Genomic DNA, 27,519 nt, shown 5'->3' on the forward strand with positions numbered 1-27,519 from the left:
TCGTGTCTCAATTTCTGCCTCCTTTTATAAATTTCTTAAATATTGAATGGTTAAAAATGAATCGTTTAAAAGCTTGTATAAAATGCTCAATTTGTATGAATGAAAAACTTGCACCTGTAAAATGAATAATTTTTATTGATTAACAAACTTGTATGTGTAAAATGAATAATTTACATACAATGAAACACTTGTTTATATAAAATCAATAACTTGTATAGAACGAAGAACTTGTATGTATAAAATGAATAATTTTTATACAAAGACAAACTTGCTTGTATAAAATCAATAACTTGTACAGAACGAAGAACTTGTATGTATAAAATGAATAATTTGCATACAATGAAAATCTTGCTTATATAAAATCAATAACTTGTACAGAATGGAGAACTTGTATGTATAAAATGAATAATTAGTATACAATGAAAATCTTGTTTATATAAAATCAATAACGTGTACAGAACGAAGAACTTGTATGTATAAAATGAATAATTTTTATACAATGACAAACTTATTTATATAAAATCAATAACTTGTACAGAATAAAGAACTTGTATGTACAAAATGAATAATTTTTATACAATGACAAACTTATTTGTATAAAATCAATAACTTGTACAGAATGGAGAACTTGTATGTATAAAATGAATAATTTTTATACAATGACAAACTTATTTGTATAAAATGAATAACTAGTACAAAACGAAGAACTTCTATGCATAAAATGAACAACTTCTATCGAACGAAAAACTTGTATATATAAAAATGAATAACTTGCACAGTACGAAGAAATTATATAAATAAAATTAATAACCTGTATAGAATAAAAAACTTGTGCATATAAAATGAATAACTTCTACATTTTTGTAGTTTCTTTTGAAAAACTTGTACATATAAAATGAAGAATTTGCAAAGAATAAAAGACTTGAATGTATAGAACGAATAACCAGCACAGAACGAAAAACTTCGTTTGAAAGAAGGTAGCTCTAAAACTGCTACTAAAGTCGAGACAGAAAATGTCGGTCTTCTTCAGAAGCGAAGAAGGTTGCAGCGTTGATCGCGAAGAACCAATATTATCCGTGGCTACGTATTCAAATTACGCTTTCCCTTTGTCACCGTTTATTTGAGAATGCTCGTTGTTGTTCGACGTAGCCACAGTGTCAAAGGAGCAACAATTTCAAAGCGTGATATTAATTGCTGGCAACGGTGTACATACTGGAATTTCAAATTCGTTCTCCTTCTCTTTGTTTCGTCGCAAATTGATCCACCGTTCGACCAGTTATTCGCCACCGAATTTACCACTGAATTAACGCGATCGATAAGACTTCTAGTTCTTAATGTCGGGTTTCGAAGCTTTCACTAGCTGAAACTTCTGAAAGCGTTAATATTGTACAATGCATTTTATGAATGGGATTGTTCTACTTGCTCTATGAATTTATGAAGTGAATAGTTTATAACGTACTAATATTATATTAATGATGTTATGAATATTATTATTTATAATATAAATTGTTCATGCCAAGTTTTACTTGTTCCATGAATTTATAAAAGTAAGCCCATGTTGAACGACTTGATGACGAATATGAATTATATGTATAAATAGTTCATGAGACACATATGAAATATTGAAGTAATATGAATAATACATGCTAAGTTCTAGTTTCACAAATTTATAAAAATAAAATCCATATTGAACGACCTGATAACTGATGCGAATTACATAATTAGAGCATGAAATATGAAATACCGAAATAATATGAATCCATGCTCAAAAAAAACACGCGATGTTCAAAACATGTCCCTTGATAAATCGCAACTGTCTTTATCTCATAAAGTATTATCTTGTAACGAGAGAAAAATGTGGACGTTATTTTTCCCAAGCAAAATAATTGAAAGAGATGAGCGGCGATAAACGCGAGGATGAGAGGAAATCGTGTTACAAGGGGAAATAGCGCGTAGAACAACGGTCGTCAGAAACGGAGCGCAATTTTAAAGCGACGACAAGAATAATAAAGAGCGTTGAAGAGTGTAACACGCTCGGAGTTGGCCGCTGAAACGCGTGTTCCGCGCTCAAAGGGAGTCTCGTTTCGTGAAAATTCTGGGCTTAACGAAGCTGTCGCGCGATTGTTGGCGAACGACGATTTAAAATATGCTCGGATATAAAACAGCACGGGTTATCGTGTAACGAGCAGTTACTGTTCAAAGAAACGGCGGAGTTGGGCGAAAGAAGGAAAAAGAGAAAAAGGAAGAAAGGAAAAATGAAGCACTGAAGAGGTTTTTATCGGCGAAGAGGAGACGGCGGTGAATGAATGGCTTCTGCTCGTTGGAAAATTTCCAACGTGCACCGGCGTGGATTGTTCTTTTCCAGCAGGGAAATCAAAGAAGATTGAACGCGCAACTTTAGATTTTCGTTCGAATACGTTTTCTAGCCAGATCTACGACGATGACATTTGACGGGGTGCAGGATTTCGAGATATGTCTTTCGCGACTTTTGAACTTCGTTTCGAAGGTGTTTTTGGCGGATTGGAATTTGCGTGATTTGGGATTTGGGGAGCTAACAAGTTGAGATTGGGATTAGGGAAGTCGAGAGTTGAGAAGTTTGGAATTTGGGACGCTTGGGATTTGGAGAATTTGAAATTGGGTAGCTTGGGATTTGGGGAATTTGAGAATCGGGAACTTAGAAATTTGGGGAGATTGAAATTTGGGGTGCGTGGAATTTGGAGAATGTGGAATTTGAGGAATTTAAAATTTGGGGCGCGTGGGATTTGGAAATCGTAGAATTTGTGATGCGTGGAATTTGAAAAATTTGAGAATTGAAGAATTAGAAATTCGAGGAGCGTGGAATTTGGGGTGCTTGAAATTTGGGGTGCGTGGAATTTTGAGAATGTGGAATTTGAGGAATTTAAAATTTGGGGCGCGTGGGATTTGGAAATCGTAGAATTTGTGATGCGTGGAATTTGAAAAATTTGAGAATTGAAAAATTGGAAATTTGAGGAGCGTGGAATTTGGGGTGCGTGGAATTTGAAGAATGTAGAATTTGAGGAACTTAAAATTTGGGGCGCGTGGAATTTGAAAAATTTGAAAATTAAAAAGTTAGAAATTTAGGGAGTGTGAAATTTGAGGAATTCAGAATTTGAAAATTTTGAGAATGGTAAAGTTCAAAATTTGTAAAACGTAGGACTTCCGTACTATATTTACATTAAAGCAATAGTATTGTTCGTATCAAGTGTCTCCGTAGTTCGCTTCTGTTTTCGCTGACTTCCTGCAGTCTGATTTTATTGTTCTCTGAATGGTATTATTTCCCCTTTCTTTTCAAGAAAGTTATTCACCTCCGTTTGAGCTCCTCTCGTTAGTTTTAGTCGTTAGTGTGTGTCCATACGAATTATATTCTCCACACAGAGAGGCTGCTATCGGACGTCCCACTGCGAACGAACCCCGGGGGCCGGAGTTTATTAGCTCAACCCCCGGTTTAGCGATGGCTATAACTCTCCGTTATGCACAAACAAATAACTTATTAAATAACTGTCATTCTTTACAAAACCGACGTACTTATAATATCAAATATTCATTATTTATTTTGATAAAATAACTTAGCATTTACTACATAATCTACCATTTAGTGCATGTATTAATTATCGTATAATTTTATTATACGAGGCACATGTGATAAGATGCACATCTTAAAGCCAGAAATACAATTTCATATTGGCCATACAAATATATTATATTCGTGTAAAGGTGTGGTATTCTATATGATAGAAGTAACAATTCCCACTGTGAAAGGATTATAATCACATTTGAGGAATATCGAAGAGTTATAATCAAAATATGATGATCTGCAATTAGAATGACACTCACTGAAATCAGTAACCCTTTCTGTCATCTAGTTCAATTATTCCATTTCTATACTGCACTGTATAAATCCTAAACACCAATCTAAACAATATTTCACTAAAATTAAAGTAAACAAAATAAGAACGTGATTCGTCAATTTGTTCGTATCGCACGCGTCTCAAATCCTTTCCTCTCCCGATCCGAACCTCCACCCCGAGGCACCTCGAGTTCCCCCCGGAACACAAGGCAGCGTTGATCGTGGTGTGACGTTGAAACGGAACTTGTTGTTCTCTACCGTCACGTGCAAGCAAGAGAGAAGACGAGAGAAACAGAGAGGGGAGGAAAAAAGGAACGACAAGGAGGTAAAAGAGGAAGAGCTTATTTGCAGTGCGAGAGCGGTCAGATGACTCGGTTCGAGCCACCCTCGACCCCGTCGACAGATGTTGGATGTTCCCCTGACACGGCTCCGTCCAACGGGCCTCCCACTTGCTTCTGGTCTGCTCTTTTCAAAATGGCAGAGGTGCCACGTTCAAGGACAATGCTACCACGATGTCTTCTTTCCAAAAGTACTTCCCCGGCAAATGGAGAACACTTGTACGCAGCAAGCTACATGCTTCTTTTTTAGGGTTATGTGCAGTTGGACTTGGGGAAATGTGGAACTGTGGATTTATAATTAATTTGAGGATTTCTGAGATTAGGTATTTAGATTGACACACTTTATTACACTTAGACATTACACTTTATGATTTCTCACATTCCAAATTTTTTACATTCTCTAATTTCTCAGATCCCCAATTTGTCACATCCCAAATTTCTCACACCTCTAATTTCTCACATCCCAAATTTCTACATTCCCCAATTCCTCACATCCCAAATTTCTCACAACCCCAATTTCTCACATCCCAATTCCACACATCCCAATTCCACATATCCCAATTTCACACATCCCAAATTTCTACATTCCCCAATTCCTCACACCCCAAATTTCTATATCCCCCAATTTCTCACATTCCAATTCCACACATCCCAATTCCACACATCCCAATTCCACATATCCCAATTCCACACATCCCAAATTTCTATATTTCCCAATTTCTCACACCCCCAATTCCTCACATCCCGAATTTCTATATTCCCCAAATCCTCACACCCCCAATTCCTCACTTCCCAAATTTCTATATCCCCCAATTTCTCACATTCCAATTCCACACATCCCAATTCCACATATCCCAATTCCACACATCCCAAATTTCTACATTCCCCAATTTCTCACACCCCCAATTCCTCATATCCCAAATTTCTATATTCCCCAAATCCTCACACCCCCAATTCCTCACTTCCCAAATTTCTATATCCCCCAATATCTCACATCCCAAATTTCTCACACCCCCAATTTCTCACACCCCCAATTTCTCACATCCCAAATTTCTATATTCCCCAATTCCTCACACCCCAAATTTCTATACTCTCCAATTCCTCACACCCCCAATTCCTCACTTCCCAAATTTCCATATCCCCCAATATCTCACATCCCAAATTTCTCACAACCCCAATTCCTCACTTCCCAAATTTCTCACACCCCCAATTCCTCACATCCCCAATTTCTAAGTCACATATAAAATCACCCTAACAGATCTAATTAAAAACTGTGGAAAACAGTTCCAAATAAAAATTGTACAAATCTCCAAAAATTGTATGGCCCTAATGCAATATCCAAAATAAGTAGAGCATAATCACGGCGAGGATTTCCTGCGATACCCACGCAAATTACTTTAGCACTAGTTAAAATAAAAAGAGAAGGAATCGTTTCTGGTCGAGATAAGCTGCGACAAGCTGTCGCGAACGTTTCGCCTCGCGACAAAGAATTTAATACGTCGCGGTTAATGCACCACCGTCGTCGTACGCTTCCTCGAATTTCCAATGTAAATCCCGAACGGCCAAAGGCTTACGTAAATTCCCGTTGTAAATCCCGTGGGGGCTGTTACATAAATCGCGAACGCAGCTTCATCGTAACCGCTTGGTTACAAGCGAAAAAATTATGTAACTCACGCTCGAATTCGCTTGATGGAAAGCGAACGGTATATCCTCGATTTTGTACGTTCCTCTGTAACATCTTTCCCTGTGATTTTTATCATCGATCTATGCGATCGATCGAGTTTTGATGGGAGAGTTGCGCAATTGTGCTCGGAAATTATGGGAGGAGAAAGTGAGATTCGGATCAATAACTGTTACGATGTAAGCGTGAAAGTTTCATTTTTTTTATATATGTGAAATGGCGTTTGGTTCATCGGATGATGGAAACGTTTATCTGTCAAGGTAACTGTTATATGTTGTAATACATTTAATACATTTAATGTTATGTATACACTTAAGCAAACACTTATTATGTATACACTTAAGCAGTCAATAAGTATAAAATATCTAATTGTAATTTAGTAATACTGAAGCTGCTAAACCATTCATTAACCTATTCAAAATTTGTTCATTTAAATTATAAAATTTATTATGATACTTTTGTTGAAATTGTCTTTGATTTTTATCAAGATGAAGGATCAATGTATATATCAATTTAACTTGTACTACTTGTTTATTTCAAATTAGAAAATTTATTAAGATCCTCTTCTTGAAATTTTCTTTATTTTTTATGAAGATGAAGCTTGTACTTTGCACCATTTATTTTAACAAAATTTATTGAGACCCTCTTCTCGAATTTTTTCTTTCATTTTTATCAATATGAAGAATCAATGTATAAATTCATCTTGTAGCATTTATTTTAACAAGATTTATTAAGATCCTCTTCTTGAAATTTTCTTTGATTTTTACCAACATGAAGAATCAATATATAAATTCATCTTGTAGCATTTATTTTAACAAGATTTATTAAAACCTTCTTCTTGAAATTTTCTTTGATTTTTACCAACATGAAAAATCAATATATAAATTCATCTTGTAGCATTTATTTTAATAAAATTTATTAAGATCCTCTTCTTGAAATTTTCTTTGACTTTTATCAACATGAAAAATCAACATAAATTCACATAGTACAATTTGTTTATTCAGTTTGAACAATAAAAGTTAAAACGAGATGGACATGATGAATTTTCAATTTAAGTACCAGGTTCAAGTACCACGTTAATGAAGTTGTTAATTCCGTTGTTTTTAGCGATGTCGTCGATATTCCACACGACTCTGCCGGTGCGATTATATAAATTCATTGTTCGCCACGCTTTCCAATGCAACTTCGTCGAGCTATTCGAACATTATATAAGTCGTGTGTTTCAATGATTTGAAAGTGATGAACCTTCGAAAAGAAACTTAACACGATATGCCGACATTTTTTTTTATGACGTCACCTTTACTCGGTTCACATTTTTAACAAGCTTTCTACTTTGTGCATACTTCGTTCCGCCTGTCACTTCTTGCTGTCAGCTTTGATTTGTTATGTAATTAAATATAATTTGATGTTACGTAAGCGTAATTTTTATGTTGATATTTAATTGTAGTTATTGCAAAAAGAGTGGTGAAAAGATGTAAATTATTTTCGATTATATTTACTGTATAATTAAATACAATTTATAAAAATGTCATACAATTAATTTAAGTACAATTTCATTATTTTTACTTGCATTTATTAATACGAAAAGTGTGACAAGATTTTCATTTATACGTCGCTAAAACTTTTCAAACTTATTACTTATAAAATAAAATAATAACTACTAGAAATAATTATAATAATTGCTAGAATAATTACTTACTAGAAATTATTGAATTACAAATTTTCTGTTTATAACAAAATAATATTTTCTAAAATACCAAAGCAAAATTCCATTCGTATCTCAAGTCGAACGAAAATCCTACGATTAACAAATACATAGAATGTCTCCCAGCTTACGAATATCTATCCAATCTCTTTAAATTGAAAGCACAGCCACTTCACCCAAACGCTCAACTTGAATATCATAGCATATGCCGTGCAGTTTTGCTTGAAAATTTGCAAATGAAACATGTTTGCCGATGAAATACGTTTGAAAGGATGCAAAGCTGGAGACCACATGCTGCTATTTTGCAGTGGTTGCAACAGAGAAATGTCAGTCACACATGAAGACCAACTTTCGTGTCCAAATTCTCCAATAAACTAGTGCAACGTATGATTCTATGCTGCAGTACGTTTCAGCAAAAATATAAGTTATATTGAAAAAGAACGGCAACGACCCATATTTTCCGTTCAGAGAACTTCTGCTTTCGTGCAGTGACGGTAAAAACTTCTTTTTAAATTCGATGGTAGACACGTTGTCAGAACAAGGTATGTGCATGTTGTATTTTGTGAAGTGGACTGCAATTTTGAGGTGTTTCGTGATTATCAAGGTTTAGCGTTTTTCGGTTTTTTGGATATCTAATTTTTGAATTTGTGAATTTCTCGCTTGGCAAATTTCTAAATTTTCCAATTTCTCAGATCCCCAAATTTCTACATTTCACAATTTCTCACATTCCCTAATTTTTCACGTCCCAATTCCACACATCCCACTTTCACACATCCCATTTCCACACATTCCAAATTTCTGCATTCCCCATTTTCTCACACTCCAATTCCACACATCCCAATTCCACACATCCCACTTCCACACATCCCAAATTTCTACATTCCCCAATTTCTCACATCCCAATTCCACACATCCCACTTCCACACATCCCAATTCCACATATCCTAATTCCACACATCCCAAATTCTCACATTCCCCAATTTCTCACACTCCAATTCCACACATCCCAATTCCACACATCCTACTTCCACACATCCCAATTCCACACATCCCAATTCCATATATCCCAATTCCACACATCCCAAATTCTCACATTCCCCAATTTCTCACATCCCACTTCCACACATCCCAATTCCACATATCCCAATTCCACACATCCCAAATTCTCACATTCCCCAATTTCTCACAACCCACTTCCACATATCCCAATTCCACACATCCCAAATTTCTACATTCCCCAAATCCTCGCACCCCAAATTTCCATATCCCCCAATTCCTCATATCCCAAATTTCTACATTCCCCAATTTCTCACATCTCTTTCTACATCCCCCAAATCCTCACACCCCAAATACCTACACCCTCCAATTCCTCACATCCCAAATTTCCCACCTCCCAATTTCCTCACATCCCAAATTTCCCACCTTCAAAACTCCCTAACCCCCAACGTCTCAATTCCCAAACCATCCTCCACTTCCCCCCATTATCTCATTGTATCGCCACACATTCCATCGCCACTACCATCACCACTACCCATATAGTGTCGCATTTCTCCGATGCCGACCGCCTATCCACGTATGGACATATGTATGTGTAAAATCGAAATGATTCGAGACAAGACAGGGACAAATAAGAACGAAACTCGTTCGTTTCGAGCGATCGTAGTCGCTAACGAGCTCGTAGAAGCTCGTTTAGAATTTCTCGGGCAGGATCGAGCGCCTTCTTCGTCAATGCGACCTTAAACTCGTTATCGTCTGTCTCATATCGGATCTCCCTTTCTGGGATTACCATTTGCCTCGCGGTCTCAAAGGACTTTACAAACGATTCAGAAGCAATTTTGCTTCTTTAACCTCTTCCCTGAGCGTGATTGTTTTCTGCGGAAAATATAATGCTTCCTCCTGAATGGAATATTGATGTACTCTTTCTTCGTTTGTTGCTCTTTCGGCAGTTTTACTTGTTTATATTCTGATCTTGAGTTATCGATATTGTTCTTCGCTTCTTTTATATTTTGTCAGACGTTTCAAGTGGTAATTTTTCAGGTACTTTTTTTAGCTACAAGTCACAAGATAGCAAAGGAGGTTTGGTACATTTAAATGAAACTTTGTAGTTATATCTTTTGGGTTGAATCTGAGACTTATGATGTCGATTCATATTGTACCTCTTTTATTCTCCATTGCATTTGAAGTGATGATTTAAAACATTTATTAAGAATAACTCAAAATGTATTTGTTGTAACAAAGGATATTAGCTAACAGGATGACACTTTAGCTAACTAAATGAAATTGTATATCTTTTGAATTAAATATGAAATTTTAAATATTCATTCGGGAACTACATTTCTAAGAGTACAAATGATGTGACGGAAATCAGTGAGACCAAGATAAAGTTCCTCAACTTGAAAATGAAAAACTAATACATTATTTTAATTTTTATTACTTGCAAGCTACATTCGTTGCCGTCAACCAACCATCAGAATAGATTGTTTTCAAAGAAGTTTCATAAAAAGAATTTCCATAAAATATTTTTAAAGAAGTTCCATAGAATGAATTCTCATCAAAAGAATTTTCATAAAATATTTTCGAGTCCCCAACCACCCTCCGAATGCAAAAATTAACAACGAAATCGAACAATTCACAAATCGCTGCAAATGAAACGAGAAATCGCGCGAGATTGAATCGAAGCTGCAGAAGGGGCGGGTTTTTTGTTGGTATCCCGCGGGACGGCGCTTCGATGAAAGCAAATCGACATAAATATTGATAATCGGGCAATGCCGTACACGAGTCTAAGGAAGAAACAGGAAAGAGAAAGAGTACGTGAGCAGAATAACGAGCGTGGTTCGTGCTTTGGTGCATGCACGAGCAAAAAGATTGAAAAGCGATTCGAGCCAACACTCTCGTGGGTCGTCTCGGATCGGCCGCAACTTTGCCGCAGAAACCACAGCCGGGGAGTCGTCGTCGAAAAAACCGAGTTAGGAGGATTAGCTACCTCCAGAGAAACTAACTTCTATCGCTAGAAATTTATGAATAAATTACTTCCGAAACTTTGTGAATTACTAGCTCGAGGGATGTGCTTTTTTGCAGTTCCGGGCTGACTGTTCACGGTTCATGGAATTTATTGAGGATTTCTTTTCAGATGATTCAAAGCTCAAAATATTAACGATTGGTCAATTTTGAAAATCATAATAGAGAACAATTTTTCAATTTTACATAATTATAATATACGTGGCTGATGATGAAATTTTTAATTGCCATTGAACTACAAATATCGAGAACAATATTAAAGAACAATTTTTCAGTCTTGCATAATAAATTGTAAGGTGATATGTGGTTGATGATGAAAATTTTAAATGTGGTTGAACTGCGAATATCAAGAACAATATTAAAGAACAATTTTTCAGTCTTGCATAATAAATTGTAAGGTGATATGTGGTTGATGATGACATTTTTAATTGCCATTGAACTACAAATATCGAGAACAATATTAAAGAACAATTTTTCAATCTTGCATAATAAATTTTAAGGTGATATGTGGCTGATGATGACATTTTTAATTGCCATTGAACTACAAATATCGAGAACAATATTAACAAACAATCTTTCAGTCTTGCATAATAAATTGTAAGGTGATATGTGGTTGATGATGAAAATTTTAATTGCCATTGAACTGCGAATATCAAGAACAATATTAAAGAACAATTTTTCAGTCTTGCATAATAAATTGTAAGGTGATATGTGGTTGATGATGAAAATTTTAATTGCCATTGAACTGCGAATATCAAGAACAATATTAAAGAACAATTTTTCAGTCTTGCATAATAAATTGTAAGGTGATATGTGGCTGATGATGACATTTTTAATTGCCATTGAACTGCGAATATCAAGAACAATATTAAAGAACAATTTTTCAGTCTTGCATAATAAATTTTAAGGTGATATGTGGCTGATGATGACATTTTTAATTGCCATTGAACTACAAATATCGAGAACAATATTAACAAACAATTTTTCAGTCTTGCATAATAAATTTTAAGGTGATATGTGGCTGATGATGACATTTTTAATTGCCATTGAACTACAAATATCGAGAACAATATTAACAAACAATTTTTCAGTCTTGCATAATAAATTGTAAGGTGATACGTGGTTGATGATGAAAATTTTAAATGTGGTTGAACTGCGAATATCAAGAACAATTTTTCAGTCTGGCATAATAAATAATCATACATAGCTAATGCTGCAAATTTTAATAGTCACTGAAGTGCAAACATCAAAAATAATAATAGAGAACAATTTTTCAATCTTGGATAATAAATTCTAAGATACATGGTTAACTAATAATTTCAAGAATCGTTAACTATAAATATGAAGACTAATAGTGAAGAATAATTTACTACAATAATGAAGAATAATATTCGAAAATAATTCTTGATAATTCTTGATAATAATAATTCTTCATAAATATCTATCATTTCAAAGTGAATTTAAGAAATTAATTTTTCAGTAAAATTTGATAACACGAACAATTTTAAGACCCATAAAGTATACAAATAATAATAACATAATTTAAGTTTTCAATATACCTTAATATTGAAAATTGTAAAAATTGCAAAATAAATATATGTATACATATTTGAAAAACAGTACTTAATCTTGGAAGAAAGGGTTGTCTACCATTGCAATAAAATTTTAGATATAATTAAGAGAATCCCTATCGATCGTGTAACGAAGAGAACGTGGGTGAAGCACGTCGACAAATGTTTACCCCATAGAAAATGCACAAAGGGTAAACCGGATTACAGACTGCTGTGCACCGTATGCACTAACGGGACCCTGTTCTCTAAATACTAAAACGATCTGGTAGGTTTGTATCTTTGATTCGTTTGATTCGTTTCAAGATGCTGAAATCGTAGCGTAAGCAAAGTTTAGCTTTTAGTTTATATATTTAAATATTGCTCTTCTTCAAATGTGCTGTATATGTATACGTAAATTTCTACAAGTATTGAGGTTGGTAATAATTTTTAAGCTTTGTAATTTTTTATTTTTCTGCTTGGGTTCAAATTTTAACAAAATTTGGGGAGAGTGAAATTTGGAAAATTTGAAATTGGGGAGTATGGGATTGGAGGAATTAGAAATTGGGGAGTGTGGTATTTGGGAAGCGTGGAATTTGGGGAGTTTAGGATTCGGGGAGCTTGGAATTTGGGGAATTTGAGAATCGGGAACTTAGAAATTTAGAGAGCTTGAAATTTGGGGTGTGTGGAATTTGAGAAATTTGAAATTGGGGAGCATGGAATTTGGGGAATTAGAAATTGGGGAGTGTGGTATTTGGGAAGCTTGAAATTTGGGGAGCTTGGAATTTGGGGAATTTGAGAATCGGGAAGCTTGAAATTTGGGGCGCGTGGAATTTGAGAAATTTGAAATTTGGGGTGTGTGGAATTTGAGAAATTTGAAATTGGGGAGCATGGGATTTGGGGAATTAGAAATTGGGGAGTGTGGTATTTGGGAAGCTTGAAATTTGGGGAACTTGGAATTTGGGGAATTTGAGAATCGGGAAGCTTGAAATTTGGGGCGCGTGGAATTTGAGAAATTTGAAATTTGGGGTGTGTGGAATTTGAGAAATTTGAAATTGGGGAGCATGGGATTTGGGGAATTAGAAATTGGGGAGTGTGGTATTTGGGAAGCGTGAAATTTGGGGAGTTTAGGATTCGGGGAGCTTGGAATTTGGGGAATTTGAAAATCGGGAACTTAGAAATTTAGGGAGCTTGAAATTTGGGAAGCTTGAAATTTGAGGAGCTTGAAATTTGGGGCGCGTGGAATTTGGAAACTACGAACATCTGCAACACATAAATTTATAAAAAAAAATTGAAACTTGACCATAAAAAAAATTACAAAAGCATCGCATTGCTCGAAAAAATTTTTAATACCGAAAGAAGTAAAGAACTAGAATTAGAAGAACAATTTCTTTTCCAATGAATTATCAATTGCAGGTAAATGAAATTCCGTGAGAAATCGTGGGAACATTTGAAGAACCGCTAGAATTTCGCGCGTTCGTTAGAAATGCTAGGTTCGTGTATTGGATCGAGTAGACGAGACACGCTCCGAATGCAACGAAGGTGCAATAAAGCTAATTGATCGGTCGGATTGGCGTCGTTCCAATTACTCGTCGCTGTCGTTTGCCGGATCTCATCCTCTTACGAGTTAGATCGGTCCAAGACGATTCGTTAAACCACGACCTTCTTGCCACCTGGCTGCTTCTGCCATCTGCTAATCCCGGACGATTCGAACGAAAAAAATTATACTGCACTTCGTCGAATCTTGATCCGCCATTTTGTCAAGCACTCAAACGTTCTATACTTTACTCGTAACTATAACGTCTTATTCACAAACTGATTTATATAATGTTTCACCTGTGACATTAAAATAAATGAATAAATAAAAACCTACAAAACTAAAACAATTTTGAAAATTCTACAACGACTGAAAATTTACAATTTTGTCAAGCACTCAAACGTTCTATACTTTGCTCCTAGCTATAACGTCTTACTCACAAACTGATTTATATAATGTTTCATCTGTGACATTAAAATAAACGAATAAATAAAAATCTACAAAACTAAAAGGACTTTGAAAATTCTACGACTGAAAACTTTCAATTTATCAATTTATCAAACTTGAGAGAATTATTAGAGTGATTGTGGAGAAGAATTAAAATTGATTTTCAAGCTTCAAACTTCTTCTGTCAATTTAATTTTATAAATCTATACTTCTCTATATTTCTCAAGAATTTGTGTTTCAGAATCTTTCAGACCTATTTACCTTCTCGTACCATTAACAATATTTATCAGTCAATATTTGTCAGTCAATATTTATCATACAGTCACATATATATCAGCCCATATCCATCAGAATCGGTAAAATAATTCCATCAGTAATTTCGTAAACGCATAAAAAGGCAAGTAAAAAATTAGACGGTGGTCGAAATCGTGATTGCGGCCGATTAGGGTGCAAGAGTTTGGGTAGAGCGAATGCGTATCCACCCCTGCAGAAGGGTGGAATAAGAAGGGAAAAGAGGAGAAACCTCGTATATGCTTCGTCACTCGGTTCAGCCCCACTTGGCTTTGTCAGCTCGGCTGATTTATTGCTCTCTGCCCCTTTCGCAGTGAACCCTCGACAGGCTGGTTACACCGTGTCCAAGTATAACCGAGTTAGACCTCTTTGCCTTCATTTTTTCTACAAATTTAATGGTTTTACTCCGTGGCCTGATCGATTATGGCTGCGGATGTTTATGCGTTTATGGTATATAAAAGCACAGTGCATTTATGGCACAAAACTGAACGGTATACATCAATCATTTTATCTGCACTCTGCACTCTGTTAGGTTTCACGTTTTTATATCTTACTGTCTTTTTATATTGTGTGTCATAAATTCATATTTTCGATGCATTGATGATCGTTATGAATATATATTGATATGTTACACGTATGTAGTTTTGATATGTTACACATATGTGCTTCCGATGCATCATAAATGCACATCTGCTTTGTTTTCATATATCATAAATCTACTTTGTTCTGATGTATTGTAAATGCACATCTACTTTGTTTTGATGTATCATAAATGCACGTCTACTTTGCTTTGATATATGACAAATGAATATGCACTTTGTTTCAATACATACATGATGCATGTGCACTTTGTTTCAATAAATACATGATGCACTTTGAATATATCATAAATGCAATCTGCAGTTTCAACCATAAACTGTGTTCTTCAAGGTTCATTTCTATTCAAAACGGTTTTCAATAACCACCGTCAAAGAATTTTTAAATAGCTTCAAGCATAATATGATTTATGTGGCTCTTGAACGTCCACTTCTATTCAAAATGGCTTCTAATAGCCATCAAAGAATTTGTGAATAAGGTTACGTTTTTTGGACCACATAGTTATGTTGTTTAAGTGGCACTTTGGACAATATGTATATGAAATGAAGTTAGGATTAGAAGAAAGGGTTTGGCATGTTTGAAACTTTGAGGTGTAGCATTAAAACGAGATTCACTTTGGGTTACCAGCATGGAAGCGATTGATCGAGAGGTCGGTTAATAGCCCGGCACAGGTGCTACCTGGGATTACCTAATAATGGCCGATCTGCCAATCAAGTTTTGCAAGTTTCTAATTTGCGGCTGGCTCAGTCACCGGTTCTGAAACGCGGAACTATGGCAGCTAGACACGAGAACCATAAGCCACATCTTAATTCGTTTGATCCTCGTTCGGTTAAACCTGTGAACTTCACAATTCCATTATCTGTCGTATCTTTCTTTTCTTATTAATTTCAAAATTAAAATTCAATTGAGTTGAAATTAAATTAAAATTAAATTGAATTAAATTGAAATTGAAATTGAAATTGAAATTGAAATTGAAATTGAAATTGAAATTGAAATGAAATGAAATTAAATTGAAATTAAATAAAACTGAAATTAAATTGAAATTGAATAAAACTGAAATTAAATTGAAATTGAATAAAACTCAAATTAAATTGAAATTGAATAAAATTGAAATTAAATTGAAATTAAATTGAAATTAAATAAAACTCAAATTAAATTGAAATTGAATAAAACTCAAATTAAATTGAAATTGAATAAAATTGAAATTAAATTGAAATTGAATAAAACTCAAATTAAATTGAAATTGAATAAAACTCAAATTAAATTGAAATTGAATAAAATTGAAATTAAATTGAAATTAAATAAAACTCAAATTAAATTGAAATTGAATAAAATTGAAATGAAATTGAATTAAATTGAAATGAAGTTAAATTAAATTTAAGTAAAATTAAATTCAATAAAATTGAAATTAAATTGAAATGAAATTAAATTGAATTAAATTGAAAAAATTGACCTAAATTTAAGAAATTGAATTAAATTCTAAAATTGAACAATCGATAACGGGGACGAACGAACAAAATTCATGACGATAATCAGGGATGGATTAAGTTTAATTAGTTTCTGAAGGCGCGTGACAAGCGACCGTGTGTTTCGAAAGAGCCACAGTAGTTTTCATTCGATTATTCAAACACGAACGAACGCTGCAATTTCAATCGATCATACGAAGAGTAAAAACAATGGAACATTCATTAACGTGTATTACTGTCAGTGATTCGAAGGCCAGCGAAGAGTATCCGAGTGTGAACGAGACACTTTAAATAGAACGAGGCTCGATCAAGCGAGGAGATCGACTCTCGCACTGCTGAATAGTTCTGTCTTCGATGAAAAGTCAGAACATTATGAAAATAGTTAATTGACTGTCGTGGTGGATTAACATTCTCTTATTCTGTGTATATTTTTAGACATTCGAGTACTTTCATGGTCTATACATTTGTAATTAATTACGTGATCGTTTGTGTAGAAGGAATTTTAAGAATTTTTGTTGGAAGACCATTTAGATAATTGTAAACTAATTGTATATAAAATAAGTGAATAATAAATACAAATAAGTATCGTTTAAAATAAGTAAACAAATAAGTAAAGTAAAAAGAAACTTTTCTTTTTTAAAAGTTAATTCTTCGAAGTAAATTTCTTTGGTAAAAATTAATTTCCACGAGCTTAAACGTAATTTTCTAAATTAAAAGAGTTCACTTTGACCGAGCTGAAATATATTGGTCAAAAGGATCCTCTTCGTGGCTCGTTAGGCTTCCTAGATGCGATTTCCAACCGCGCGTAAACGATACTATCAAATTACGTAATTATCAGAAGCCGAATCACGAGATTCAGATCGGTTGCATCGAGATAAGGCTCGATTCAACCTGGTAATTACGTAATGGAGCACCTTGACGCACCGTAACTTCCGGTGTTCGTTGAATATTTGCGTCAGAGTCTCGAGAAAGAGTTTAAGGATCAAAGATAAAAGAAAAAGCGAATCTTGCCAGAACAATGGGGATAAAGTACCGATAAATTACGAAAATATACGCGTTATGTAGTTTGGTGTGTCGCCAGGTTTCCAGACAATGTTTTCGTATCAGGAAGACATTAATTTAACAAGAAATTTCAGTTTTATTATTGTTATCATCAATGATTTCATTAATGTTCATTTAAGTCACATTATTTTTTTATGACAATTTTATAATAATTTTATAATTTTACAATTAGTTTGTTATGACTTTATGATCATATAATAAGCATATAATAATTTCATAATTTTATAGTTTTATAATTAGTTTGTTATGATTTTATTATCTTATAATAAGCATATAATAATTTCATAATTTTATAATTTTATAATTAGTTTATTATGATTTTATTATCTTATAAAAAGCATATAATAGTTTAATAATTTTATAATTTTATAATTAGTTTGTTATGACTTCATGATCTTATAATAAGCATATAATAATTTCATAATTTTATAGTTTTATAATTAGTTTGTTATGATTTTATTATCTACTAATAAGCATATAATAATTTCATAATTTTATAATTTTATAATTAGTTTATTATGATTTTATGATTTTATAATAAGTATATAATAATTTCATAATTTTATAATTTTATAATTAGTTTGTTACGATTTTATGATCTTATAATAAGCATATAATAATTTCATAATTTTATAATTTTATAATTAGTTTATTATGACTTTATGATCTTATAATAAGCATATAATAATTTCATAATTTTATAATTTTATAATTAGTTTATTATGATTTTATGATCTTATAATAAGCATATAATAATTTCATAATTTTATAGTTTTATAATTAGTTTGTTATGATTTTATTATCTTATAATAAGCATATAATAATTTCATAATTTTATAATTTTATAATTAGTTTATTATGATTTTATGATCTTATAATAAGCATATAATAATTTCATAATTTTATAATTTTATAATTAGTTTGTTATGACTTCATGATCTTATAATAAGTATATAATAATTTCATAATTTTATAATTTTACAATAACTCTGTTTATGATACAATTACTTTAAAATAATAAATCGAATTGATATACGAGAGTTAAATTTTATAGGATTGAACATCGATCGAGACAAATTTGAACCGCGCCAAATTTGAATTTCATCGAATTCAACTGCGACTTTGAATCGCATCAAATCTGCATTACATCGAAATTCAATCATGTCCCATTTATATCGTAAGAAATTTGTATCGTGTTCAATTTGAATCATGCCAAATTTGAATTGAGTCGAGCTTCAAACGCGGCAAATTTGAATCACATCGACCTACACCGTTCAATTTCAATGTCAGTGAATTTGAATAGCATCCAATTTTAGCGCGGAATTTAAATCCCGTAGTATTCTACACGCGTCAAGTTTGAATTGTGTTGAATTTGAATTGCGTTACACAGAATCGCGTAGAATTTGACACGTGCCAAATTTGAATTGCATCGAATTTAAATCGCGTCGGGCTCAAACTGCGCGGAATGTTACACGCGCCAAATTTGAATTGCATCGAATTTAAATCGCTGGCTGAACCGTGTAGAATTTGACACGTGCTAAAATTGAATGGTGTCTAACTAGAATTGCGTTGAATTTACATCGTCGGATTTAAACGATGTAAAACTTGACGCGCGCTAAATTTGAATTGTGTCGAATTTAAATCGCTGGCTGAACTACGTAGAATTTGACATGCGTTAAAATTACACGGCGTCTAATAAAGATTGCGTTGAATTTAAATAGCGTCGGATTTAAACAATATAAAACTTGATTCGCGGCAAATTAGAACGGCGCCAAATTCAAATCGCGTGAAACTCAAACCCCACAAGTCACGCGGTAAATTCGAATCTGATCGAACAAATCGATCGAATTTCTCGAAGCAAACTCCACAAAGACATATCACCGATCGATCCATCAATCAAGAAAAATTTTCATCAAAGAAATAACTAAAAGCATAGTCAGCTTAATCCAAAGAATCTTTCGATTGTAACTAATCGATCGAAGTTGATTCGAATTAATTGGCCGACCAGGTAGATCGTAATGGACCAATTGACACGAGGTTTCATTGCTCGTTGTCCCCCGTCTTCTTCCAATTACGTATCAACGTTGGCACGACGGCTTTCGCGGACGAACGAGCTACGCGAATGCAGGTTAAATTAATTAACAGCGTAAGGCCTGCGTAAGGATTTAATTAGTTACTAGGATCAGTCCCTTTCGCATCGGAGTCCGGTGATTAACTGTAAAGGAATTGGACTGCGAGTTTCATGCCAATTAATTCTCATTTACATGTGTTTCCACGTGCTCGAATAAAACTCGAAATACATTGATTGTCGGGATAGAATGATCTTTATCTAGATGATCGGTTCAATGTTTAACAGTTCTACCGGATAATTATATGTCTTGCGTTAAGGTGTTTAATAAACGTAGACGGAACGTTGATTTATATTAATTGATGTTGTATGGCTTTTTTTCCTTGGGTGGGTATTAACTCCCCACTTTCTATATTCCCCAAATTTTAAATTTTCAAATTTCTAAATTCTTCGATTTCCAATTCCCCAATTTCTAAATTTCCCAGATATCAAATTTTCCAACTTCCAAGTTCCCTAGTTCCCAATTCCCCCAATCTCAAATTTTCAAATTTCTAAATTCCCTAGTTCCCAATCCCCCAATTTCCAAATTCCCCAAATCTCAAATTTTTCAACTTCCAAATTCCCTAGTTCCCAATCCCTCCAATTCCAAATTCTCCAAATCTCAAATTTTCCAACTTCCAAATTCCCTAGTTCCCAATTCCCCAATTTCCAAAATCTCTAAGTCTCAAATTTTCAAATTTCCAAATTTTCCAGTTCCCAACCCCTGAATTTCCAAATTCCCCAGTTATCAACCCCCAATTTCCAAATTCCCTAGTTCCTAATTCCCCAAATCTCAAATTCTCAAATTTCCAAATTCCCCAGTTTCCAACCCCTGAATTTTCAAATTCCCCAGTTATCAACCCCCAATTTCCAAATTCCCTAGTTCCCAATTCCCCAAATCTCAAATTCTCAAATTTCCAAATTCCCCAGTTCCCAACCCTTGAATTTCGAAATTCCCTAGTTCCCGACCCCCCAATTTCCAAATTCCCCAAAATTCCAAATTTCCAAATTCTCCAAAATCCCCAAATTCCCAGAAATCCTTCAAATCCCCAAATTCCCTAAAGTCCCCAAATTCCCTAAATTTCCCAAAACGCCCAAATTTCCTAAAGTCCCTAAATTGTCAAAATAGTCTAAATTCAGTGAAATGGTTTCCGAATGTCTAAATTTCTAGCTGATGAAACTCAGCGATTAAACGTTGTATTATGGTCGATTTCCAGCGCAAACTCGAGTTACTGGTAACGAGACACGAAAGTTTCGCGGGAAAGCCGCGACGAGACACGGCCGTCACGAGATAGACACGTGTTACAGGAGAAATCTGCGAGTGGAGCGGTCGTTTGATAGAGCAATTTCAACTTTCTCGTGGATACACTGCTCTCCACTCGAAAGCGTGAATATCGATTTCCGTATGCTACTCTGATCAGTTTCTGCGAAATTTTCTCGAGAACTTCTTCCGATACGCTGCCCAATTAATTTCGATCGATTCATCCGACGGTTTCCTCTGTACCCTCCAATGAACTTCTTCTAACAACATAGAATATCCTAACACGATACCTCTCTCTTTTTAATTCATTTTGAAAAATCTCACAAAATCTGAACATTGAGTGCTTCGTTAATTTGATCTTTTCAAATGAGAATATCGAAAGGAAGATTCAATATTTTCTGCTTTCTAATATTTCATTCACGAAGCACTAATAAAATTTTAATACGAAGTAAAATGATCGAAGTTCGAAATCTGCCAAAGAGGGGTAATGTGTACGAAACATCGAAATACAATTCCATTACTAAATTAATTCCGCGAAACTACAAACTAGTTGGGATTCCATCAATATGGTAATTAAACAATACAGTTTAGCTTTGGTTAGTTTGGCTGCTTTATTCAACCAACCGAAGACTTTTGTCGATATCCGATCATTTATTTGCGATATCAAGTAACATTCAATACGGACCGTTTAATGAGCGCATGAATTGCCATAAATTACAATCAGAATTTACCGCCGACAAACGCGCCATAGATCCCGTTCCACGTCCAACAATTGAACAAGATCATTTCTCTAACGTTTCGAGTTTTCCTTATCGATCAAATAAATTCGACACTCGATTAAATTCGAAACTTACCTGTCACACTAAATTTCTAGAATTCTTATTTATTTTTAAATATTTATTTTACGTAATTTCGCAATTCCTCATATTTCATTAAATGGAATTAAAAAATTCAGGGGTTGGGAACTAGGGAATTTAGAAATTTGAAAATTTGAGATTTAGAAATTTTGGAAATTGGGAAATTGGGAATTTGGAAGTTGAAAAATTTGAGATCTGGGGATTTTGGAAATTGGGGGATTGGGAACTAGGGAATTTAGAAATTTGAGATTTAGAAATTTTGGAAATTGGGGAATTGGGAACTAGGGAATTTGGAAGTTGGAAAATTTGAGATTTGGGGAATTTGGAAATTGGGGGATTGGGAACTAGAGAATTTAGAAATTTGAAAATTTGAGATTTAGAGATTTTGGAAATTGGGGAATTGGGAACTAGGGAATTTGGAAGTTGGAAAATTTGAGATCTGGGGAATTTGGAAATTGGGGGATTGAGAACTAGAGAATTTAGAAATTTGAAAATTTGAGATTTAGAGATTTTGGAAATTGGGGAATTGGGAACTAGAGAATTTAGAAATTTGAAAATTTGAGATTTAGAGATTTTGGAAATTAGGAAATTGGGAACTAGGGAATTTGAAAGTTGGAATATTTGAGATCTGGGGAATTTAGAAATTGGGGGATTGGGAACTAGGGAATTTAGAAATTCGAAAATTTGAGATTTGGGGAATTTGGAAATTGGGGAGTTGGGAATCGAAGAATTTAGAAATTTGAAAATTTAAAATTTAATTATCACCTTGAAAATTTGAAGTCAGAGTTCTATTATAATAATTTCGAATCGTTTATTAGCGCTGATTACGTTCATCGAATCACCGGAACAAATTTGTCGACATCGAGAGAAAAATGAAATTATCCTGAATAAATTCAGTTTCTTCCGCGGAGAAACCGTGATAAGATCCTATAAATATTCGCTTATCGAGGAATCGATGGAATCCTTCCTAATTAGCAGCGAGACGCTGTTCATTTATCTCGTTACGTCTCTTACAACCGTTGAAGGTGGAAAAATGGCTCGATGTGAAAGTTTAATGCTTTTCCGATCGCTGGCAACGTTCCATCGAATCAATCCGATGCGAGAGATTAACTTTTCTATGATAGACATTTTCCTTATGACATAATAAACGCACCAGCTTCATGAATCTTACGTTCATCATATTAAGGTGATTATGAAGATGCACATTATTAAATGATTTTTAAAATACTAATTAAATAGATGATTATTAAGACTGAATTTATTAAATGATTATTGAGATACAAGTTATTAAATGATTTTTAAAATACAAATTAAATAGATGATTATTAAGACTGAATTTATTAAATGATTATTACGATACAAGTTATTAAATGATTTTTAAATTACAAATTAAAAAGATGATTATTAAGGTAGAATATATTAAATGATTTTTAAAATACAAATTAAACGAATGATTATTAAGATAAAATTTATTAAATGATTATTGAGATACATGCTATTAAATGATTTTTAAAATACAAATTAAACGAATGATTGTTAAGATTGAATTTATTAAATTATTATTAGGATACAAGTTATTAAATGATTATTAAGATACAAATTATAAAAATGATTATTGAAGTAGAAATTATTAAATGATTATTAAGACACAATTCATGAAGATGTTTATTGAGGTAGAAATTATTAAATGACTACTAAGACACAATTCATAAAAATGATTTTTAAGGTAGAAATTATTAAATGATTAATAAGACATAATTCATGAAGATGATTATTAAGGTAGAAATTATTAAATGATTATTAAGATGCAAATTATAAAAATTATTATTAAGGTAGGAATTATCGAATGATTATTAAGATACAATTTATAAAAATGATTATTAAGGTAGGAATTATTAAATGATTATTAAGATACAAATTATAAAAATGACTATTGAGGTAGGAATTGTTAAATAATTATTAAAATACAATTTATAAAAATGATAATCAAAATAAAAATTATTAAGATGCTTTTGTCAAAATGTCAAGTACTAATCAAGACGAATATCAATCATATAAAATGATTTTTACTTCATCACTCGTACGTTTCTCGATATATTTTAATTTTTAACCTAAAAGTACCTGCATCGACCGTCCATAACCTTGCAACTCCGTTTACCCGCGAAATTCAAATAGAATTTAACGAGAATACGATATGTGACTTAAAAGCAAAATGAAATGCATTGCTCGCATTTAATTCTGATGCTGAAATCGTGTAACGCAAAGTTTCCAAACGAGCTATTTTTCTATTTAATATCTCACATAAATTTTCCATAAATTAAGTATAAATCCTTCCTCATAAACGTATAATTTTCAGATTATGATTTTATCACGCGTTCACATATAAAATTGACTCGTTAATATTTTATCGCGGTTATTTGTCGTTGAACGCTAAGTGAATTCAATTATATTATAACAAATATTAAAAGATGAAGGGAATTAAAGTTAATAAACATGCAAATGAGAGGTAAAACCGGGAAGAAATCGTAGCAGGGGTCTGAAGTATATTAAGAACTGGAATAGCCGGTAAAATTGAAGAGCAAATTAAAATTGAGAATTGGACGGAGTAATTAACGGGAACTGGCGAAAGTAAGTGATGCAAGAAAGTAGAGTCGGGTGAAACCGAATAAGGATATTAATTTAATTGGCGAGCTGAATAATTCGCTTCGTAGGGATGTAATCCGATATTTTTTCATTATGCTGTGCTTCTTTATTTCAGTAACAAAATATTTTTAATATACAACGTATGGAATTTTACGTACAAATGTAATTAAACTTTGAAATCTTTGCTGTTACACGGCTTCTAAGGATTGGAACAATTAGACCCATTAAAATCTCTAATTCATTTTTTATTTTAAGTACATTGACTTTTCTAAATATAAACTGTGATTAGTTCATTTATTTTTATTTTTCCTTTCATGCAGTTTTTAATTATTTTCAATTCAGTTTCAACTGAAAGGTCAACTGTTCTGGAGAACAATTAGACCCTAATTCATTTTTTATTTTATTAAGTACATAGACTTTTCTAAATATAAACTGTGATTAGTTCATTTATTTTTACTTTTCCTTTCATGCAGTTTTTCATTTTTTTCAATTCAGTTTCAACTGAAAGATCAACTGTTCTGGAGAACAATTAGACCCTAATTCATTTTTTATTTTATTAAGTACATAGACTTTTCTAAATATAAACTGTGATTAGTTCATTTATTTTTATTTTTCCTTGCATGCAGTTTTCCATTTTTTTCAATTCAGTTTCAACTGAAAGGTCAACTGTTCTGGAGAACAATTAGACCCTAATTCATTTTTTATTTTATTAAGTACATAGACTTTTCTAAATATAAACTGTGATCAGTTCATTTATTTCTACTTTTCCTTTCATGCAGTTTTTAATTCTTTTCAATTTAGTTTCAAGGGTTAATTGCTCCACCCTTACTCTTTAATGAATTAACCCATCAAGATCAATGTTTTGACACGAATATGTGAACTTTTCAATTCATTTTCCAATGAATTTTCCAATTCAATGTATTTTCCAGATTACGTTTGATCTCCAACGGGTCAAAAGAGAATATACGATAAAAGCTGCTGTCACTAGTTTTCCAAATCAATTTTTTCGCAAAGGGACCTGAAAATTCATAAATATCATCTATCAAATCAGATACCTCCCCGAATTCGACTTTTCAAACCCATGGAATTCGAAAATGTTATTAAAAATTTCTCGCGTGACCAGCAGCTTTCGTCGAACAAGCAAAATGTATAAATATTTGGCACGTACCGTGAAACCAATACCGACAGTGGCCGCAAAGTTTCCAGGTTGGAATTTCTTGGTATCGAACTGGACCAATAGGGATGTCTTGCCAACTCCGCTGTCACCAAGAAGGATTGTCTGCAAATAAAGGGAACCAGTTGGTTCTCAATACTCCAAGACGATCGACCTCTTATCGAATAAACGGACCTCTGTGTCGTGTTATTGGATGTCTTTTCTTCGAAAACAACGACTGTGGAAAGGACATGGTCCTTTTTAACGAGATCTTGTCTGACTTGATAAATAACTTCGAAACTTTTAGATTAATCTTGCTGTCGATGTATTTTGGGAAGAATTTAGAGATGTGGGTATATTATGTGGATTCGAAATGTACTTGTATATTTAGGAATGTATATGGAGGTATTTGAACATGTATGTTTATAGTATATTTAGATATACAATGTATGTAGACATATGTACATATGTATTTAGAAATGTACATGTATAGTAAATTTAGAAATTCATATGTACACACGTATTTAGAGATGCACATATACATATGTACATACTTAGAAATCCATATCTATGATAAATTTAGAAATTCATATCTACATACATATTCAGAGATGCATGTACACATATGTATTTAGAAATGCATATGTACAGTGAATTTAGAAATTCATATGTACACACATATTTAGAGATGCACATATACATATGTACATACTTAGAAATCCATATCTATGATAAATTTAGAAATTCATATCTACATACATACTCAGAGATGCATGTACACATATGTATTTAGAAATGCATATGTATAGTGAATTTAGAAATTTATATGTACACACATGTTTAGAGATGCACATATACATATGTACATATTTAGAAATCCATATCTACAGTAAATTTAGAAATTCATATCTACATACATATTCAGAGATGCATGTACACATATGTATTTAAAAATGCATATGTACAGTAAATTTAGAAATTCATATGTACACACATGTTTAGAGATGCACATATACATATGTACATATTTAGAAATCCATATCTACAGTAAATTTAGAAATTCATATCTACATACATATTCAGAGATGCATGTACACATATGTATTTAAAAATTCATATGTACACACATGTTTAGAGATGCACATATACATATGTACATATTTAGAAATCCATATCTACAGTAAATTTAGAAATTCATATCTACATACATATTCAGAGACGCATGTACACATATGTATTTATAAATGCATATGTACAGTAAATTTAGAAATTCATATGTACAGTAAATTTAGAAATTCATATGTACATACATGTTTAGAGATGCACATATACATATGTACATATTTAGAAATCCATATCTACAATAAATTTAGAAATTCATATCTACATACATATTTAAAAATTCATATGTGTACATATGTATTTAGAAACTCATATCTACATACATATTTAAAAATTCATATCCACTCATATATTTAAAAATTCATATCTACATATGTCCATATATCCATATATGTCTACAGGGAGTCCCGCAATTACTGTACGAGTCGAAAAGGGGTGGTAGGTAGGGTAGGTTAAGAATTTGAAAACGTAGCGATTCGAAAGCTTAAAAGATTGCAAATTTGAAAAAATAAAAATGTAAAAGAAAATCTAAAATATTAACTATACGAAGACTTAAAAATTTGAAAAATTAACACGAAGGACTGAAAGCTTGGAAAATTCAAAACATGAAAATTGAAGTGTATAAAAATTTGAAAAGTTGAAAATCTGAAAGTTTAAAACTCTGAAAACTTGAGAACCCCAGAAATTCTGAAAGTCCTCTAAAAATCATTCTCCCAAAAATTTGAAATACTAAAAACAATAAAAAATACGAAATTAAAAAAATTCGAAACCCTGCAAACTAACAGAAACCCCAAATAATAAAAAATCAATATCCCAACG

At 32.8% G+C, this 27,519-nt stretch overlaps 2 protein-coding genes across 4 annotated transcripts in view; one reads left to right on the top strand and one right to left on the bottom strand.

The window, feature by feature from the left end:
- Positions 1-27,519, top strand: part of LOC100877232 (polycomb group protein Pc) — a 305,270-nt gene that overhangs the window by 67,065 nt on the left and 210,686 nt on the right. The window lies entirely within an intron of this gene.
- LOC100875045 (RAS oncogene family member Rab26) overlaps positions 1-27,519 on the bottom strand; it is a 132,999-nt gene that overhangs the window by 66,828 nt on the left and 38,652 nt on the right. For both annotated transcript variants that reach the window (XM_003703937.3, XM_076530615.1), the window contains exon 4: positions 25,594-25,704. In XM_003703937.3, coding sequence (XP_003703985.1) covers positions 25,594-25,704 — 111 coding nt within the window. The remainder of the gene's footprint in view (positions 1-25,593; positions 25,705-27,519) is intronic.

Source organism: Megachile rotundata, chromosome 4, assembly GCF_050947335.1.
Source record: "Megachile rotundata isolate GNS110a chromosome 4, iyMegRotu1, whole genome shotgun sequence".
Classification (NCBI taxonomy): domain Eukaryota; kingdom Metazoa; phylum Arthropoda; class Insecta; order Hymenoptera; family Megachilidae; genus Megachile; species Megachile rotundata.